This window comes from Carcharodon carcharias, chromosome 17 (genome assembly GCF_017639515.1).
Source record: "Carcharodon carcharias isolate sCarCar2 chromosome 17, sCarCar2.pri, whole genome shotgun sequence".
Classification (NCBI taxonomy): domain Eukaryota; kingdom Metazoa; phylum Chordata; class Chondrichthyes; order Lamniformes; family Lamnidae; genus Carcharodon; species Carcharodon carcharias.
In genome coordinates, this window is record NC_054483.1 from 15,903,232 (window position 1) to 15,921,327 (window position 18,096).

The 18,096-nt window shown below is 42.2% G+C and overlaps 1 protein-coding gene across 50 annotated transcripts in view; it reads right to left on the bottom strand.

The window, feature by feature from the left end:
- LOC121289984 (calcium/calmodulin-dependent protein kinase type II subunit beta) overlaps window positions 1-18,096 on the bottom strand; it is a 256,532-nt gene that overhangs the window by 75,497 nt on the left and 162,939 nt on the right. For 20 of the 50 annotated variants that reach the window (XM_041210030.1, XM_041210078.1, XM_041210031.1 and 17 more), the window contains exons 9-13: window positions 16,500-16,594; window positions 14,061-14,183; window positions 13,452-13,535; window positions 11,318-11,360; window positions 6,732-6,803 (exon numbers count right to left, since the gene is read on the bottom strand). In XM_041210030.1, the coding sequence (XP_041065964.1) occupies window positions 6,732-6,803; window positions 11,318-11,360; window positions 13,452-13,535; window positions 14,061-14,183; window positions 16,500-16,594 (417 nt within the window). Of the gene's footprint in view, window positions 1-6,704; window positions 6,804-11,317; window positions 11,361-13,451; window positions 13,536-14,060; window positions 14,184-16,499; window positions 16,595-18,096 lie in introns of all 50 variants that reach the window. The other 30 variants (XM_041210026.1, XM_041210033.1, XM_041210027.1 and 27 more) reach the window with 2 other exon arrangements.

Genomic DNA, 18,096 nt, shown 5'->3' on the forward strand with positions numbered 1-18,096 from the left:
TATATATGCACAGTGCATTCAAAATCTTCTGACCAATAGTTTTTATTAATTCATTCCTGGGACATAGGCTTCGCTGATTAGGCCAGCATATATTGCCCATCCCTAGTTGCCCTCGAGAAGATGGCGCTGAGTGCCTTCTTGAACTGCTGCAGTCTCTGTTGTGTAGGTACATCCACAGTGCTGTTTGGGAGGGAGTTCCAGGATTTTGACTCAGCGACAGTGAAGGAACGGTGATATATTTCCAAGTCAGGATGGTGAGTGGTTTAGAGGGGAACTTCCAGATGGTGGTGTTCCCACGTGTCTGCTGCCCTTGTCCTTCTAGATGGTAGCAGTCGTGGGGTTGGAAGGTGCTGTCTAAGAATCCTTGGTGTATCTCTGCAGTACATCTTGTAGATGGTACACACTGCTGCCACTGTGCATCGGTGGTGGAGGGAGTGAATGTTCATGGAAGGGGGCCAATCAAGTGGGCTGGTTTGTCTTGGATGGTGTCAAGCTTCTTGAATGTTGTTGGAGCAGCACTCTCCAGGGAAGAAGGGAGTATTCCATCACACTCCTGACTTATGCCTTGATGATTGTGGACAGGCTTTGGGGAGTCAGGAAGAACAGATATGTTCTTTTCTTGTGGTTATCCCTGGGTGAAATTGTCTAGCACTCAATTTGGATATTCCCAAATCCAAAACTGCCACTATCAAGAAGGATAAAGGGCAGCAGGTTTATAGGAAACCATCATCTCCAGGTTCCCCTCCAAATCACACATATCCTTACATGGACGTGTATTTGACTTTCCTTCATCATCGTTTGGTCAAAATTCTAGCACTCCCAATCCAATGGCACTGTATGAGCATCTTGACCACATTGACTACAGTCCTTCAGGAAGGTAACTCACCCCCACCTTCTTAAAGACAATTAAGGATAGGCAACAAATACCGGCTTTGCTCACATTTAGAAAATTAATTTAAAAAATATGGTTGAACTGGTCATTTTTGCTAATTGCAGTTTGTGGAATTGTTCACTGCCTCATAAAAAAGTACAGATGAAAAAGAAAAGAGTTGACGTTTCGAGTCCTCATGACCCTTCGACAGAACTTGAGTTCGAGTCCAAGAAAGAGTTGAAATATAAGCTGGTTTAAGGTGTGTGTGTGTGGGGGGCGGAGAGATAGAGAGACAGAGAGGTGGAGGGGGGGTGTGGTTGTAGGGACAAACAAGCAGTGATAGAAGCAGATCATCAAAAGATGTCAACGACAATAGTACAATAGAACACATAGGTGTTAAAGTTAAAGTTGGTGATATTATCTAAACGAATGTGCTAATTAAGAATGGATGGTAGGGCACTCAAGGTATAGCTCTAGTGGGGGTTTTTTTTATAATGGAAATAGGTGGGAACAGGAAAATCTTTATAATTTATTGGAAAAAAAAGGGAAGGGGGAAACTGAAAGGGGGTGGGGATGGGGGAGGGAGCTCACGACCTAAAGTTATTGAATTCAATATTCAGTCCGGAAGGCTGTAAAGTCCCTAGTCGGAAGATGAGGTGTTGTTCCTCCAGTCTGCGTTGGGCTTCACTGGAACAATGCAGCAAGCCAAGGACAGACGTGTGGGCAAGAGAGCAAGGTGGAGTGTTAAAATGGCAAGCGACAGGGAGGTTTGGGTCATTCTTGCGGACAGACTGCAGGTGTTCTGCAAAGCGGTCGCCCAGTTTACATTTGGTCTCTCCAATGTAGAGGAGACCCCCTTTTTTTTTTCCAATAAATTATAAAGATTTTCCTTTTCCCACCTATTTCCATTATATAAACCCCGCCCCCCCCACTAGAGCTATACCTTGAGTGCCCTACCATCCATTCTTAATTAGCACATTCGTTTAGATAATATCACCAACTTTAACACCTATGTGTTCTATTGTACTATTGTCGTTGACATCTTTTGATGATCTGCTTCTATCACTGCTTGTTTGTCCCTACAACCACACCCCCCCTCCTCCACCTCTCTGTCTCTCTATCTCTACGCCCCCCACCCACACACCTTAAACCAGCTTATATTTCAACTCTTTCTTGGACTCGAACTCAAGTTCTGTCGAAGGGTCACGAGGACTCGAAACGTCAACTCTTTTCTTCTCCGCCGATGCTGCCAGACCTGCTGAGTTTTTCCAGGTAATTCTGTTTTTGTTTTGGATTTCCAGCATCCGCAGTTTTTTTGTTTTTATACAGATGAAAAAACTGTTTGGAAATCCCAGCTGGGATTTTTTTTTCAGGGTTTGTGTTCCACAGCTGCTACTTGCTTGTGTGATCTTAACATCAACTGCAATCTTGAGCACTCCCCCCAAAATTGGTCCCAGAGATCACTGTTCCAAAAGCACAGAAATTGGCCTAATCACAGCCATTCCCAAAAAGCCTTAGCCCAGTGCTGCTGAAAAATATAAGGATTCTGAGGAGGTAGCAGCTATTCAGACAGCTAGGAAGAATGTGTCCAGTAGTCTCCACAATCTAAGTGAAAGGTCAACCGTGCTAAACCCAACACAGCACATAAGCCTTTAAAGAAAATGATACGACATGAATGCCCAATTTGGTACAGTTCTCGCTAACTGGGAAATTAATTAATGACGTAAGCTTTGAGGAAATTCAGAACTCCAAATTTTCAGTCTTCAGCTTTTCTTCAAACCAGATGTGAACTCTGGCGCTAGCTTATGGTGTTACTTGAGTTGCCACAAAACTAGGTTTGATCTCACTGTGTTAAAACAAATTAAGCTTTAAGTCCCAGTCCCAATGTGAGCTCCATGCATTGACATATACAAGTTCAATCATAATGGTGGACAGTTAGAAGTTTCCAAGTGTCCCCATGACATTTTCAAACCGTTGCAAACCCAAATTAAAAGACAGTTTCAATGTCTGCATCAGGTAGGTCTCCTTCCCCAAGAAGAAAAAAGTATTATTAGAAAGCTTAATACTTGCAACTAAATTCAACAAAGGATCTTAAATAATGTTTTGCGCCCAATGTACACATCTGTTAAGGCATTAATGTGTCTAAACTGAGGTGAGAACAGCAAAAGAAAAAAAATGAGAAAGGTTAGATCAAAAACAAATCAATATTAGCAGAGTAAGTACGGAGCTTGTTGGAATGGCAATGAAGCGCTGATCAGAGCCATCCTTACCTTGCAATAAGTAGAGGTGGATCAAGGAGACAGAAGATTCAAAAGAGAAAGACAAGAAATTAAATCAAATAGCGGCCAGTTTTCAACAGTTCCTCGTGGTTCAATGGGTCTCAGGTCTCCACGTTCCTATAGTTATGCCTATCTGCCTGTATGTGACTTTCAACGCAGTTGAAATATTACATCAATCCTATTTACGATTGCTCCCTGGTCATGCTCAGATTAAGTAAAACTTACAACCCTTGGCAGCTCTTGGAGAGAACGATTCCTCTGAGCAGACATCTCCTCAGTGGAGATGTCTCCGAATATAGCTCTGAAAAGCAGTGTCCAAGACCAAGTCAAACAAATTGCATCATAACCATGCTACAAAGTCTAGAGTTTGTGTAAGGACAAAGAAAAGCATTCTCATGTCCCTTCAAACAGGGGTCAGAAGTCGTCTTTGTAGTTAGAAGAGTGATGTCAGGTTAAATCAATTTACTTGTGTCATGACATTTTTGTTAAGGGAAGCTTTAAATAGGGAAGAATTAACAAGTAAAATAGTCTCTAACTCCAACATTGAAACAGTGTGCTGACGAGGGGAGCAGAGGGCAGGGAGTGCCATCAAGAGGACCAAATGTGCTGTCCCACTGCATGTCTACAGGCTGGTGGCTGTGATTTCCTCCTACATGCAGCAATTTTCAACAGTTCTTCAGCGTCCAGTGGGTCTCAGGTATCCATGTTCCATGGTTACGACCATCTGCCTGCAGCATGACTTTCAATGCAGTTGAAACATTACATCAGCTCTTTTTACAATTGCCCTGTGGATTGTTTTGGGAGGTGGTTATGATGGGAGACTGGAGATCTTGATCTTTGTTGGATCAATGTAGGTCAGAGACACCAATATCATTTGGTTTGTTGAAGGTCAGGGCAGGGAGAAGAGATTTGGATTGAGAGATGGAGGAGGAAATCCCATTTAGATTGTTGAGGGATGGGGAAGAGTTTCCCTGTTGCATTCCCGAGGGATGGAGGAGGGTATCCCAATTGGATTGTTGAGGGGGCTGTAAGATGCTGACCTCAGGGAGGTGTTTGGTGGAGGGGATATATTAATGGAAGACCAATAGTTTCTCCAACATGGAAAAGTTAGAAAACTCATTGATAGTCAATACTGAGTGCTCTTGTGGCCTGCCAACACAACGAGGACAGAGGTCACTTGATGCCCTGACTGGAAATGGTGAAGAGTGAATTCTTAGTGAACTTAGATTGTTTTCATGGAAACTTGTACAAGATAGCACCCTCAACCAAAGCACCAATCTTAATTTCAAGCAGCGTGCTGTCTCCATTTCAGCCACTCTAGTTCAACCATTTCACAGAGGTCTCATGCTTAATTGCCCTCCAGCATGTGACCCTGTAAAGAGGTCTTTTGTATTATCTTAACATCACACATGCAACCATCCCAATTCCACAAGAACGCTGCGATAGGGAGAAATAACCTCGTAACACACAACGAAACAGAGCAAGCAAGCCCCATTTTCGCATGCACACGGCTTTTTCTTTCTGCATGCAGCATTCACTTTTCAAAAGTGCAAGTACAGCCACTGACATGAAGCAACAAGATCACAAAGTCAGTGAGGGGCAAACTTGTCTCTACTTATACCATATACACTTATTCCTCCCTTTCCTCAAAGTTACTCTCCCTCCCCCACCTCACCATCTTACTCTGCAAGGAGGTCAAGATAGTTTTGGGTAGATGTTTCACCAGTACAGCTGCTTCAGTGGCTTTAAAACCAAGAGTTGAAACCCAGACAAGCCAATTGCAATTGTTACTTTAACTTGCTTAGGATAATGAGGTCTGTTTAATTTTCATATTTTTCTCCAAAGACCCGGCAACAATTGGGAATTCTGATATCAAGCTGCTTTTGCTGCCCACTGTTGATATTGCCCAAGATTGTACTGCTTAAAACAGGTTTACAAAATTCTTGGATCTTACACTGAATTAATATTCAAGTATATTCTGAGTTTCAAGCTCTTGAGCATTCAACTGCACGAATCTCATGGCTAGCCAAATTTGAGAGGTCAGATTTGGTAACTCTTGATATCCTGTAAAAGTTGGTTATTTCAGTTCAGGATTTGACTACAGTTCCCAATAGAAAATTATCCTCACGCCATACTGATACTACATTATGGCCCTCAAGGTGTGCAAATACTGTCAATGCCACCTCACCAAAAATTGTCTGCCTTTTCTCCCTCAGGACAGACTTTCATATTCACAAGTACCATCTAAACCTGAGATGGAGTGTCTGCAGGCCATTTCACCTCGAGGGGCGTAATGCCCAAGCCTAACACTACACTGAAAGAGCCAGTTGGGATCACTGGGTCAATCAGGTTCAGGGATCCAGGCTGGCCATTCACCTGTCACCTCAGGATTAACAAGTCAGCGTCAACACCTTCATCACTGTTCCAGCTCAGATTAGATTATTTGGTGCAGTTAAAGGTTTCAAGCAAGGGAAGGATGTGTGGAAGGATACGAGCTTTCTGATTTATACGATAATGGCACATTACATAGTGCACTCATTCATTGAGTCAAGGGGGAATGAAAGAGTTTCAGAGTGTTCTTTTCACTGGATATCCACTACATGCTCATTATGTATCCATGCACGAGTTGGACAGGCAGCATTCCAAACTCGAAGTTTAACACCAGTTACATCCGGATATTCTATAGCAAGTCCTTCTCTCACCTGAAGAACATAGCATTGCTCTTTGAGAAATTTAGTGGAGGTTAGCTCCCCAGGGGCCACACATAAAGACATGCCAATGCCCAACACTCTTGTTAAACCTTTGAGATTATTGGGCTGCAAATGCACAAATAAATTGAGGAAACCAAACTCAATTTGCAATGTTTAAAACCTACACTTGACTTGTCTCAGGCAACAGAAATAGTGCCAACAACAGTGTACATAAAACATTGCACAGTTGTGCAAGACAGGGGCATACGAATAGACTGCACCAAACAAGACAGACGCTTAAAGGGCAAAAACAGGTAAACCAAACTGACTGCAGCAATTGGACATTACAATCTAGCCTGTACCACACTATAGGCAACCATTTCAATGGCTCATTTTTAGACTTGTCTGTCAAGACGTGAACTCAATGAATTGGCACAGATGATCTGTTGAACCAGCAAAAAACTTGCTGGTCTTCTGAATTCTAACTTTCTGGTAGTGCCTTGGAATGGAGTAGTAGTTCACTGGGATCAACTTGAGCCACTCACAAGAACTGCATTGGCCATACATTCATGCTTAGGCTAAAATATGCTTTCGCCAAGCAGCTCAGAAGCTGATCCCAAGGATTGTCTCATTCACAAATTATCTTAATTCAAACTGGTGGCTGTTTAGTTGAAATGCCATTAATGGAAGTTCCCGATCTGATTTCTGGTGGTCCTCATGTTAAGAAAGAAAAAATCACCCAAAGCTTCTCCTTGCTGCCCAGCCAGTTAAAATGGGATTGAAATATCCAGACAACAAATACACGAGGTAGGGTACGTTCACAAGGTATGAAAGCAGAGCATTAGTTCTGAGCATGCCCTCCACCTGCAGTGTCCGCCCGCACACGTCTACCTTGTTCAACGAGACCAACAGTCGCGCTGGCGGCAGCTGTCATTGTAGCTGGCGCAGTGGTCTGTCTGCCCACTGTTGGTGGGAATAAAAAGAAAGCAAGCAACATCAGCAAAACACACTCAGCACTGCTTAACCACACATTAAATTCATTTGAGGCAGCATACTGTGCCACATATCTCTATGAACGCCTCTAGAATCCTGATGCATGTCTGCAGTCAGTTCAACTCTTCTTGCGTAAAAATTTGGCAATATCTTTGACCACTGCATCTGGAACGATACTCATGTATAACTGGTTCAGGCTCCAAATTAATTACAGTGGTTCAAAGGATTTCTCATACCATGGCCACAGAGTTTGACTGGTTTTTATATCAACCGTCCAAATCCAACAAGCCAGGCAGCCATGAGAGATCCCCAGTATCTGCTGCTTTGCAATGTCACAGTATTAGACAGGGGCTTTATTCTCATTTTCTGAGGTTCAATTTTGAGACGTGCTGTCAGTGTAACTCTCAAGCTCTGTTGATCATTGATACAAATCCACAGCTAAACTGGGAACCACAGCATTATGGACAGATTATTATGGGATAAGTTGCAACAGATAATCAGGAATTGTACTTTCCTTCTAAAAGTTCAGTCAATCAGGGTAAATGTGATGTAGAGCCTTATGAATTGAAGAGTAACAGTCAATGTGGAGACATCCTCCAGTTTCAGCGAACATCTCATTAACTCTGAAAGTAGATCAAATTTTACCAACTTTACAAGCCAATGTCTGCAATTCTATCCTGCCTGAAAGCTGTGGTATTTCCTGCTTTTCTAGTACATCACTGAAGTTTGTTCACTTCCCTTCTTTGCCTTCTTCCCTTGTCCAACACTATCCATATAAGCCCAGTCAACCAGGAGTACATCCCATTCTCACTCACAAGTTGCACAAAGACAGTCATCAATCCATTGAAACCCACCAGTACATCAGTAGCAGGAAAACCTTTGCTCCATTAACTAAATGGAGATTCCAAATTGCTTGACCAGCAAGTGCTATCATTCACATTGGAAAGACTTTTCTTCCCTGCTTTTCTGGCTGGTGGAGAGTGTGAACCTGGGCTTCAGGGAATGGTAGCACAGTTGGTTACGTTACTAGACATATAATCTATGGCCCAGACTAACGATCTGGAGACGCGTTCAAAGCCTTTTGTTACTTCAGGTCATTAAATAAATCTGGAATAAAAAGCTAGTTTCAGTAATGGTGACCATGTAACTACCTGTCATAAAAATTCATCTGGTTGAGTAATGATCTTCATCAAAAAAAATTGCCATCTGCATCTGGTCTGGACTCCAGACCTACAGCAACGTGACTGATTCTTAACTATCCTCTCAAATAGCCTAGCAAGCCACTCAGTTATACCAAGACTGCAATGGGCACAGTAGGAATACCTTCACCACTGCAGAGGTTCCAACAGACAGAAAACCATCCTCTCAAGGCCATGTCGCGATGTGCAACAAACGCTGGCCTGGCCAGTGAAACCCACATGCTGGGAATTAATATAAAAAAATGTTTCTGCATCTTTTAACTCTGACTGCTGAATAGGGAAGCACACAGTCTGATGTGATTCAGGGTTGCTATTGATACAAGCTTCACGAGCAACAATGGGATGTTTCAGAACACAGGAGAGCGGTTTGGCTGTAGAGTTCCCTCTCCACCCTGAATTGGAAGGGATGAGAGGGGGAGTCTTGGCTACGCACCTCGGCTGTTGTGCAACTGTGCTGAACACACTGCAGAGTGAAGAGTCAATAATGAAATAGAGTAACCGAAAGTGAAGGATAAACCAGCAGGAACTGACAAAGATGGATCATAAGTTCCTCTCCAGGTGATTTTTTATCAAAGGGAGCACTGGCTAGAACAGATATTGACTAGATATGATTAATCAGGGCAGTTAGGGATGGGTAATAAATGCTAGCCTTGCCAGTAGTATTTTCATAATTAGATATTTACAGGGAGAACACAGGATGCTTTGGAGTAAACATAGTGTCCCTTAATAAGTCTCATCATAAGGGAGAAAAAGGAGTTGGAGTTAGAAAGGTCTGTCTATGACTTGTGACATATGTTGCTTTGACAGTGAACAGCTGTGTATAAATATAGGGAAGGAGGTAAGCCTAACTCAAGCTATAGGAACAAGATGAACCGAATGCTACCTTACTCTGAATAGGTCTAATGTCTGCTCTTTATGTTGCACTGTCTGACAACCTCATGCTTAGTTGAAACATATTTCTGTAAATCATAAAAGGAAGGTGGTGAACAATTGCACTTGGGAATATCGTGGAATGCTTACACTTCTGTTCTGATAGACTTCAAATACTTGCACATTTTCTTTCAAGTTATAAAGTCTGGCACACCAATCCTTGGTGCAGTGATGTATCAACACTCACATAATGAGACGACAAGGAATCAACAAGTGGAAAACAGCCAAGGAAAAATCCAATAACTTTCTTTTATGCGAAGGTTGAAAAAATGTTCAGCTCCGCAGGTCATACGGTCAAAATGTACAAATTTGTTGTAAGGAATTTGAAAACAAAAGAATTATTGGGCGCATGATTTATGACGTGCTGAGATATGAGACTGTCTAAAATGATGTGTATATCATGCAAAAATATAGACTTCGTAAAAGGTGAAAAGTGAGGCTGAAAATGCGGAGATACTGAGAAAAATGTGTACAAACTGTATTGCAGCTGGAAACTGGTAGGATATAACACTTTCTCCAAGTGTCAACACGTGTTAAATATCAATGATTTGGTTCTAGATCCGCCTATTCCCATGTCTCTCTCTAGCTCCATACCTACCCCAGCCTAATATCCCTTGTCAAACTGCCTATTTCTCAGACTTTGGTCACAAGGGCACCTCCTTTTAACAAACCATTTGTACAGAATCTGTAGACTGTTAAGCTGCCTGCAACCAATTCTCTGGGATTCTTTCCTTAAATCTCTCTCTCTCTCCCCTCACAGAAATTTAACAGAATGATACTTGGACTGCAAAGGTGAGATTACGAGAAGAGATAACAAACTATGGCTGTACGTGTTGGAATTTAGCAAGAATAGAAAAGGCCCAAATCTTCCAGACGTTAAGGGGAACCGAGAGGGTAGCCAAAGAGAAACTATTTGGGAAGTCTATAAATGGGGGCAGAATCAATATGTTAGAGCCAGGCCTTTCAGAAGAAGTTACCAACAAGCAAAGGACTGTAGTAGTTTGGTAATTTGTTCCGCAAATGACAGTTAATGTCAGGTCGTATTAATTTTAAATCTGAGATTGAAAGATTTCTGTTAACTACAAGTATTAAGGGATGTGGCATATATGTGGGGTACAGGGAGTTAGGTCACAAATCAGCCATAATCACAGGCTGATGGGCCAATGGCTTAGACCAGCTCCTAAATTCCTCCAAATCCATGGGCTGAATTTTTCAGGTGGCAGGGTGTCACTTCACACCATCCGAAGATTCTCCGCCAACTCCGAGTGCCCTGCAGCCATTTCACACTTGAATGAACGTCAAGTGGCTGTAAGAAAGACCTGTGTTCCTCTCTTGGGAGCAAGTCTTGCCTTAGCTGCTGACCAATCTGACTGACTGGCAGCTCTCTAGGCCCTGCAACGACAAAAGCTGCAGTGGACTGAATAGCAAGTGCATGAAGACATGCGAGACTAAGTCCCAGCACCGGAGACCAAGCTAAGTTCAAGGGGTCCCAGGCGGAGAGGGTAGGGAAGGCCCAAAGGCAGAAATCAAGGCTGGGATCGGGTGGGAGGAAGAGGGGGGTGGGGAGAGTCAGGGCCCACAGGCCACTGCATCTTAAGGGAGTTGGGAGTTGTTTGGGGTGGGGGAGTCCGCCTTCAGAAAGGGGCTTCTGATGGAGGCAACCTCACTAGTGCCCAAGATCTAAGTCTGTTGATTTCCAGGTTTCTCTCACACGAAGTCAGTCCTCCTGCCAGCCTAAAATTGAGGCTAGGTGGGGAATGGCACTTAAGTAGCCAATAATTGGCCACTTAAGGGCCTCAATTGGCAAAGGGCAGGCTTCCCATCCTGAGGGCTTGCCCGCCCCAGCATAAAATCACTGTGTGGTCGGGACAGGTGGGAACCCGTAGGGAACCTCGTTCATTCAACTTCATGCCACCCCCTCCTTACGCTAAAACCCACTGGTGGGGGAGTGTGAAATTCTGGCCTATCTTTCGGTCACCAACTCCTCAGTTCTCCTTCCCCTGCTTAACATCCAGTTTCCCAGGCACCTTGGGACCTCTGTTTAAAATGTTGACTACTACAAGCTTTAGCTTCCATTTTAACTGTGTATTGCACCAGCTTTTATGCTGTGAAAATATGCCCCATTGGGTTATGCTGGGGCAACTATTTTTGTCTCATGTAAAAAGCAATTGCTTGAGGTTATCTCGGCTACAAATGACCCAAGCTCCTATCACAAGTATTTCTGCTCTTGGTTTTGCAATGAAGCTTCACATCAAAACCACAGTTATAAATTTAATGGAAGGAATTGGTCAAACGGCTGTGGGATTAATGAAGGAATTGGCTGTTTTGAAAACAAAGGGTTTCTATTAAACCAACCTGAGAAGTTCCGTGTTGCTAACATAGTAGTGAGGATGGCACCCTGGATGGGAGAGAAGGAAAATGTCAGCCAACGGAAACAATTTAAAATATCACATCACAATCTGATTCAAGCAATTTTCATAACCTCAATTTGGCCCAAAGCCAATTAAATAATTTTCAAATGTGGCCTGTTTCCGTGTAGGAAATGAACCATCCAATTTGCACACACAGACTCTCACAAACAGATGATAAATGACCAGATCATTAGTTTGAGTAGTGTTATTCGATGAATAAATCTTGTCGAGACACTGAGAAGAACATCCATACTCTTCTTCAAATAGTGCCACAGGATAATGTCCACCTAGGGGGAAGTTGGGGCCTCATTTTAAGATCTTGCCTAAAAGGCGGCCCCCACCCTCAACAGTGCAGCAGTTCCCTGGTACTATTAGCCTATCAGCATACTATTAGCATGCTGTAAGTCTCTGGAGTAATGCTAAAACTCATGACTTTCTGACTCAAGAGGTGAGAGTGCTACCCACTCTTAGCCAGGGCTGACTCGAACTTGGATTTGGAATTAGCAACAATGGACTGAAGCTATCAAATCTGGTTAACAGTAGTCACTTATTCATTTAACACCCACGAAGACTATGCAATTTATTTTATTTTTACTCTAGTTAATTCCTTTTTAAATAAAGCAAGTTAGCAGTTAGGAAATGAAACACAGTGGGCAAATTCATTGTTTGGTGATATATGAACTTCTGGGGCCACCCAAAGCTGGACATTGTCCCATTGAATGGTCTTTCCAAAACTTCATCACATCACAGTATATAATTGATGGTGCATGATACACTTTAACAGGTACAAGAAGGTATTCTGAAAATCTCTTGTGTTTCTTTAGTCTGCCATGTACAAATGAGTTTGTATTTTGCAAAAAATATTTTTTGAGTATTGTCTAATTATAAAAAATGTGTAACCTTCAAAAATTGATTAATGTGCAATTTTCTGGGATTTTCCCCAAATAGCAATCTTAGTTTGATTTTTGTGCTGAGATTTTGTAATTCAGCTTCACATATCTATTTGTAATCTGAACTCTCAATCACTAAAATTATTTTTACTTTGATTTGTAGTCATGTAGTATGTGATGTCAGTCTTGGCTCACTGGTAGCACTCTCACCTTAAGAGTCATAAGGTCATGGGTTCAAGTCTAACTCCACATAATTTGTCACATAATCTAAAGCAACACTCCCTGTGCAGTACTGTGCAAGTGCTGCATTTTCAGAGGCACCACTTTTTCAATAAACTGTTCGACTGAGGCATTGTCAGCCCTCTTGAGGTGGATGTCAAATATCCCATGGTAATATCTGAAGAGGAGCATGGTTCTTCATGTATAATGCTCAATATTGATCCTCCCCAAAGGGAAACAAAAAACAATTTCAGATGTGATCAGCAAGGTTATTATGATGAAAGATTGACCAGAAATGTTAACTCTGTTTCTCTCTCCACAGATGCTGAGAATTTCCAGCATTCTGTATTGGCTTTTTTTGTCCAAGACTAATTAATTGTAGCAGATTGAGAAGCTTCTGAAAAACAATATTCTGGACCTAAGGGGTCCAAGCTCTGGAGAGCGTTCAGCTTCTCTGGGGTTTTGCTCCCAAAAAATCTGAGTGATTTGATAGAAGTATTTAATACTGAAGATTTGAAACATACAGAGATCATCAAAAGCAATGCTCTTAGTTTCACATTAAGGAGGCAAGAAAAGGAAAATTCAGGAAATCTTTTTTTAGTGAAATATTGAGAAACAGGCAGACCAGACCAATAGTGAGGTTGGGTAGGCAGAAATTATGACCGAGTTCAAAAAAGAGAACTGGACAAGTTCTTCATAGTAAAAGGGACTGAGGGTTATTTGACTTCAGGGGTTCATTGAGGCAATCTCATGAGTGGATGAATGGATCAATAATCTGTCTGGAATCTGTGCACTAGGGCAAGTCTCCTTTTCGAGCTCAGAAACAAAGGAGAAGAAAACAATCTGAACATTTTGAAATCTGTGACCACGACACTCAATGCACCAAGAATTTCACAAATAGGATACAAGATTCCCAAGTGGCCCGAGGCACAGCCTCTGCTGCACTGACTGTAATACTGTCTTTCTTACCTTGAGTTTTCGCCTGGCATTGAATTTCTTCAAACACTCCACAGTCTCTTGGCGGTGCATCATAGATGCAACAGTGGATCGTTGCTGAAAGTGAACAAAACATTTAATTTCAAAAAGGATTTTTTTCTATATCATTCCTTGCTTCAATTACTGTGAACACATTTCCCCATTTGTTCCCCAGCCCATTAAAAACACAGGTGGTCTTAGTACAGTTTCTATATTAACTAGCTATGCAATGCTTTCTTGGAGTGAGAACTGGGCATCATCAGAATGTAATTCACTTCTTCATAGTCCTTTCAATCTGGAACACTTGATCACCGTCCTGGAGAGAGGAGTTGCATGTGGACAACCCACATCAAATATAGCAATAGCAGAGGATGTAGGCAGACAAAAATCTACCAGTCACCTCAATAACATTAGTGAAACGGTTAAGTCCAACCAACTTTCTTTTGTAAATACATTGCCAGGTGTGATGTTCCTGCCTTCTAATTTGTAGGACTAGCCATGGTATACTATTTTGAAACTGGATGCACAAAATGTTTCCAGGCAATGATGAAAGCTGAAACCACTCTTCCATTTCCTAAGCAATGCGAGTAGGTGAACACTTACACAGACCCAGGGGTGTTTCAGAGCCTCAGTGGCAGTAATACGTTTGGCAGGGTTAATTGTCAGCATCTGGTTGATGAGATTCTTGGCCTCTGGAGTAACTGTGTCCCACTCGGGGGAAGGAAACTAGGAGGAAGAGAAAAACAGAGATAAAGACAACAGAAAACTTGCAAGAAATGGTGCATATTTTACACACAAGTTCATTAGATCTTATTTCTGCTCACATTTGTTTCTTTCACATATTAAGTGGAAGTGGGAGTCATCACTCCTTTGGTCAGTACTACGGATGGTTTTATTTCTAGTTTAAAATAAATGGGTTAAGAAAATATTTTCAAAGACTGCACCAAGTCCCATTCACCCATCACCTCTCTGCTCGCTAACCTACAATGGCTCCCAGTTAAGCAACACCCAATTTCAAAATGCTCGTTTTCAAATTCCTCCATGGCCTCACCTCTCCTTATCTCTGCAAGTTCATCCATGCCCACAACCCTGAAAGATATTTGCACTTTACTCATTTTGGTCAGGGTCTCTTAAGTATCTCTAATTTTAATTGCTCAACCATTTGTGTACGGAATCCATAGGATTCCATGGCCCTACGCTCAGAAATTCCCTCCCTATACCTCCCCCCTCTCTTTCTTCCTTTAAGACCATCCTTTAAATTTACCTCTTGGCCTAAGCATTTGGTCATCTTCCCTAATATCTCCTAATGTAAAATTTTGCTTTCCTGTGAAGTGCCTTTGGGCCTGTTATTGTGTTAAAGGTGCTACGAAGATACAAGTGGTTTATTAACCAATGCCATAGAAAATTCATCTATCACAAAAGGGATCACATCATCAAACCCAATGGTATAAAACATGGTCTCCTTCAGCATGTGGTGATTTATACTGCTCCAATACATTGAATGGCCACTTGTTTTTTCTATTCATTCATGGGATGTGGGCTTCACTGGCTGGGCCAGCATTTATTACCCATCCCTAGTTCCCTTTGAGAAGCTGGTGGTGAGCTGCCTTCTCGAACTGCTGCAGTCCATGTGGTGTAAGTACACCCACAGTGCTGTTAGAGAAGGAGTTCCAGGATTTTGACCCAGCGACAGTGAAGGAACTGCGATATATTTCCAAGTCAAGATGGTGAATGAGTTGGAGGGGAACTTCCAGGTGATGGTTTTCTCATTTATCTGCTGCCCTTATCCGTCTAGATGGTAGTGGAAGGTGCTGTCAAAGGAGCCTTGGTGAATTCCTGCAGTGCATCTTGTAGATAGTACACACTGCTGCTACTGTGCGTCGGTGGAGGGAGTGAATGTTTGTGGATGACCAAAAGCTGGATGACCAAAAAAACACACAAAATAAGATAAAATGTGCTTTACTTTTGTTATTATCTGTATATTCACTATTTGAAAGACATGAATTATTTGTGGTACAATTTATCCCTTGCAACCAGTGCAGTTACTGACAACTGTCAGATCGTTGCTTAGTGACATGTAAGAGGGCTGCAATTTATTTCTGTGTAATAATTTGTAAAAACTGGTTTGCAGCTTTAGACTTCTCTATTCCCCGATAAAGTGGAACCAAAGCTGTTGTTGCCAGTAACTAATAAGTAAAGAGATACTGCTCGTCAACTTACACTTGATCCACCATCAACTTATTTTTTTCAACCAGTAAGTTCCCACTGAATCAAGACTCGGACCCAGACCCACACTTAGTCGATTATCAAATGACCAACTAGTCAGAGAGGACAGATCAGCAGGATGTCCTTTTGGGTTTAGTTTGCTCCACTAGCAGCCTGCCTGGCAGTGTGAACAAACTGGCCTTCTGTGACAGACTTGATCAGGCAAGATAGTCCACAGCATTTTCAACGATTGAGCGGTCAACACAAAACATTGATGGGAGCTGGAAAGGTAAAGCCACCATTGGGGACCAGCATTCTTCGCACTTCAGCTCCAGAAAATGTTTAAGCACGTGTATTTGGTGAACCGAGCTGGTAAAGTAATGGGAAACTCATCAGATCTCTGTGGTAGCAAGATGTGCAGGTTGAACTAACTCAGTGCAATTGATTTGCTTCTGCATGCTCGGGGGAAACCCAAGCCCAAGGTCCTCTATGTCTATCTGTGTTATCTCTGGAATTATGAGAGTGGGAAACGTGAACTTTTAATAAAGAGGACTTATCTCTGGAAAGGCAGTATTTATTGTCCATCTGGTTGGGCTGGAGTCATCCATGGGCCAGCTGGATCTATCCAGCACAAAAAAACAGTTCAATTTTGCAAACTGCTATTTCGGTCCATGTTTGGGGAAGGGGTGGCACCCCACTGTCTTATACTCTTGGGTGGCGCAGTGCAATGTCAGGATCTTGCGTAAAAGTCAATAGGCAACATTGATGGAAAGGAATTATTAAGGTGTTCCATTTTAGTATTAAGCTGGTCAAATCAAGTTACTTTCATATACGTACATCATAAGCGCCAGCCTTGATCTGCTGATAGAGCTTGTGTTGGTCTTCATCCCAGAAAGGTGGGTAGCCAACAAGCAAGATGTACAGAATAACTCCTACAAAAAAACAAGAGGACAAACAGGCAAATGCATTTCAATTGATAAGCAGCTTTGAATTTTTCATACAAGGTTTAAACCAAAGGTGAATATTTAACCCACAGACATTCACAATTTTAACAGATGTACATTTATAATTTCTGAAACCTAAATACTATAATAGACCCCATCTCGATCTTGTCCTTTCTTTCTGTCACAATTACACACAAATATCCCATCAAGCTGCTGGTTTACTAGATGGAGTGTGAGTCTTGGGATCTAATGCACATTTGAGTGGAACCGAGGTCAAATTTTATATAGAAGTACAACTGGTTGTGTTCCGTATTCTCTAAACCTGAGTTAACACCACTGTAGCTTTCTGTATTGGAGGAACTTTACTAGACCTCATTACTTAAGTGAAATATTTCACAGGCAGAAAATTGGGAGGAGCAGTTTATTACTAAGTGCTCCCCACAGTTTAAGTTCTGGGGGTAGAGATGATAAATGGTCAAGCTTCTATTGTTGAGGACTGTGATGTGCAAAATGGTCCTGCGATGACTAGAAGACAGCATTTGTTATAGAAGGGAGAAGAGGATTGGATATGGGTAAATTCATATTCTTCCATTCTCAGTACTCTGGATGATTCCTTTCACCCCAAGGCTATTCTGCCTCTCCTGACACAGAACTAACAGACTGATTCAGTTTGAGGGAGTGTCATGACAGAAAAGTGAATACCAGAGGAACTGTTTATTTCAAGGGTTAATGGTCTCGGGTTATTTCCATCGGTGGCAATGGCATAAAGTTTGATTTGTAAGTGGGAACCTAACTCCGTTCTGAGTCTGAGAAAGGGCCTACCTCTGGCAGCTATTTTCCCATTAACGTCTGTGGCACATTTCCCACAAGCGACAAATGAGGTGGTACACAAAAAACACTCTCCAATATTTTCCTCTTCATTTTGTCTGTTCCCAATGGTCACTTGGTTGAGATCAGCATTTACCCCAAGTGAGCAGCTGGCAAGGCTAATCTTTCACCCTACTCCTAATGATGTATAACAGTCTGCCGACACAATCGGGGGCGCAGCTCACTTATCATATATAAAGGAGGCCCGGGAATTGCAATCATCAGGATATCACACTTGCAACATCATGGTTGGGGGCTGGCATGCTGCTTATCAAATCCCTACCAGCCTGAATCTCACTGATCCATGGATACTCCATGCCCACCAGGCAGCTGGTGAAAAGCTTGTTAAGATACTTCAATCTTAACCATGTGGTTAACCTCAAATGCCGAACTTTTAGCACAGGATAATTTTAGACAGTCAATGTCAAAGTCTATGTAATAACAAAAGAAAATGGTGGAAAAACTTAGCAGGTCTGGTAGCATCTGTGGAGAGAGAAACAGTTAACATTTCGAGTCCAATGTGACTCTTTTTCCAGCTGAGCTTTTCTAGCAACCTCAAGTTCTGCTGAGCTTTTCCAGCATTTTTTGTTTTTATTTTAGATTTCCAGCATCTGCAGTATTTT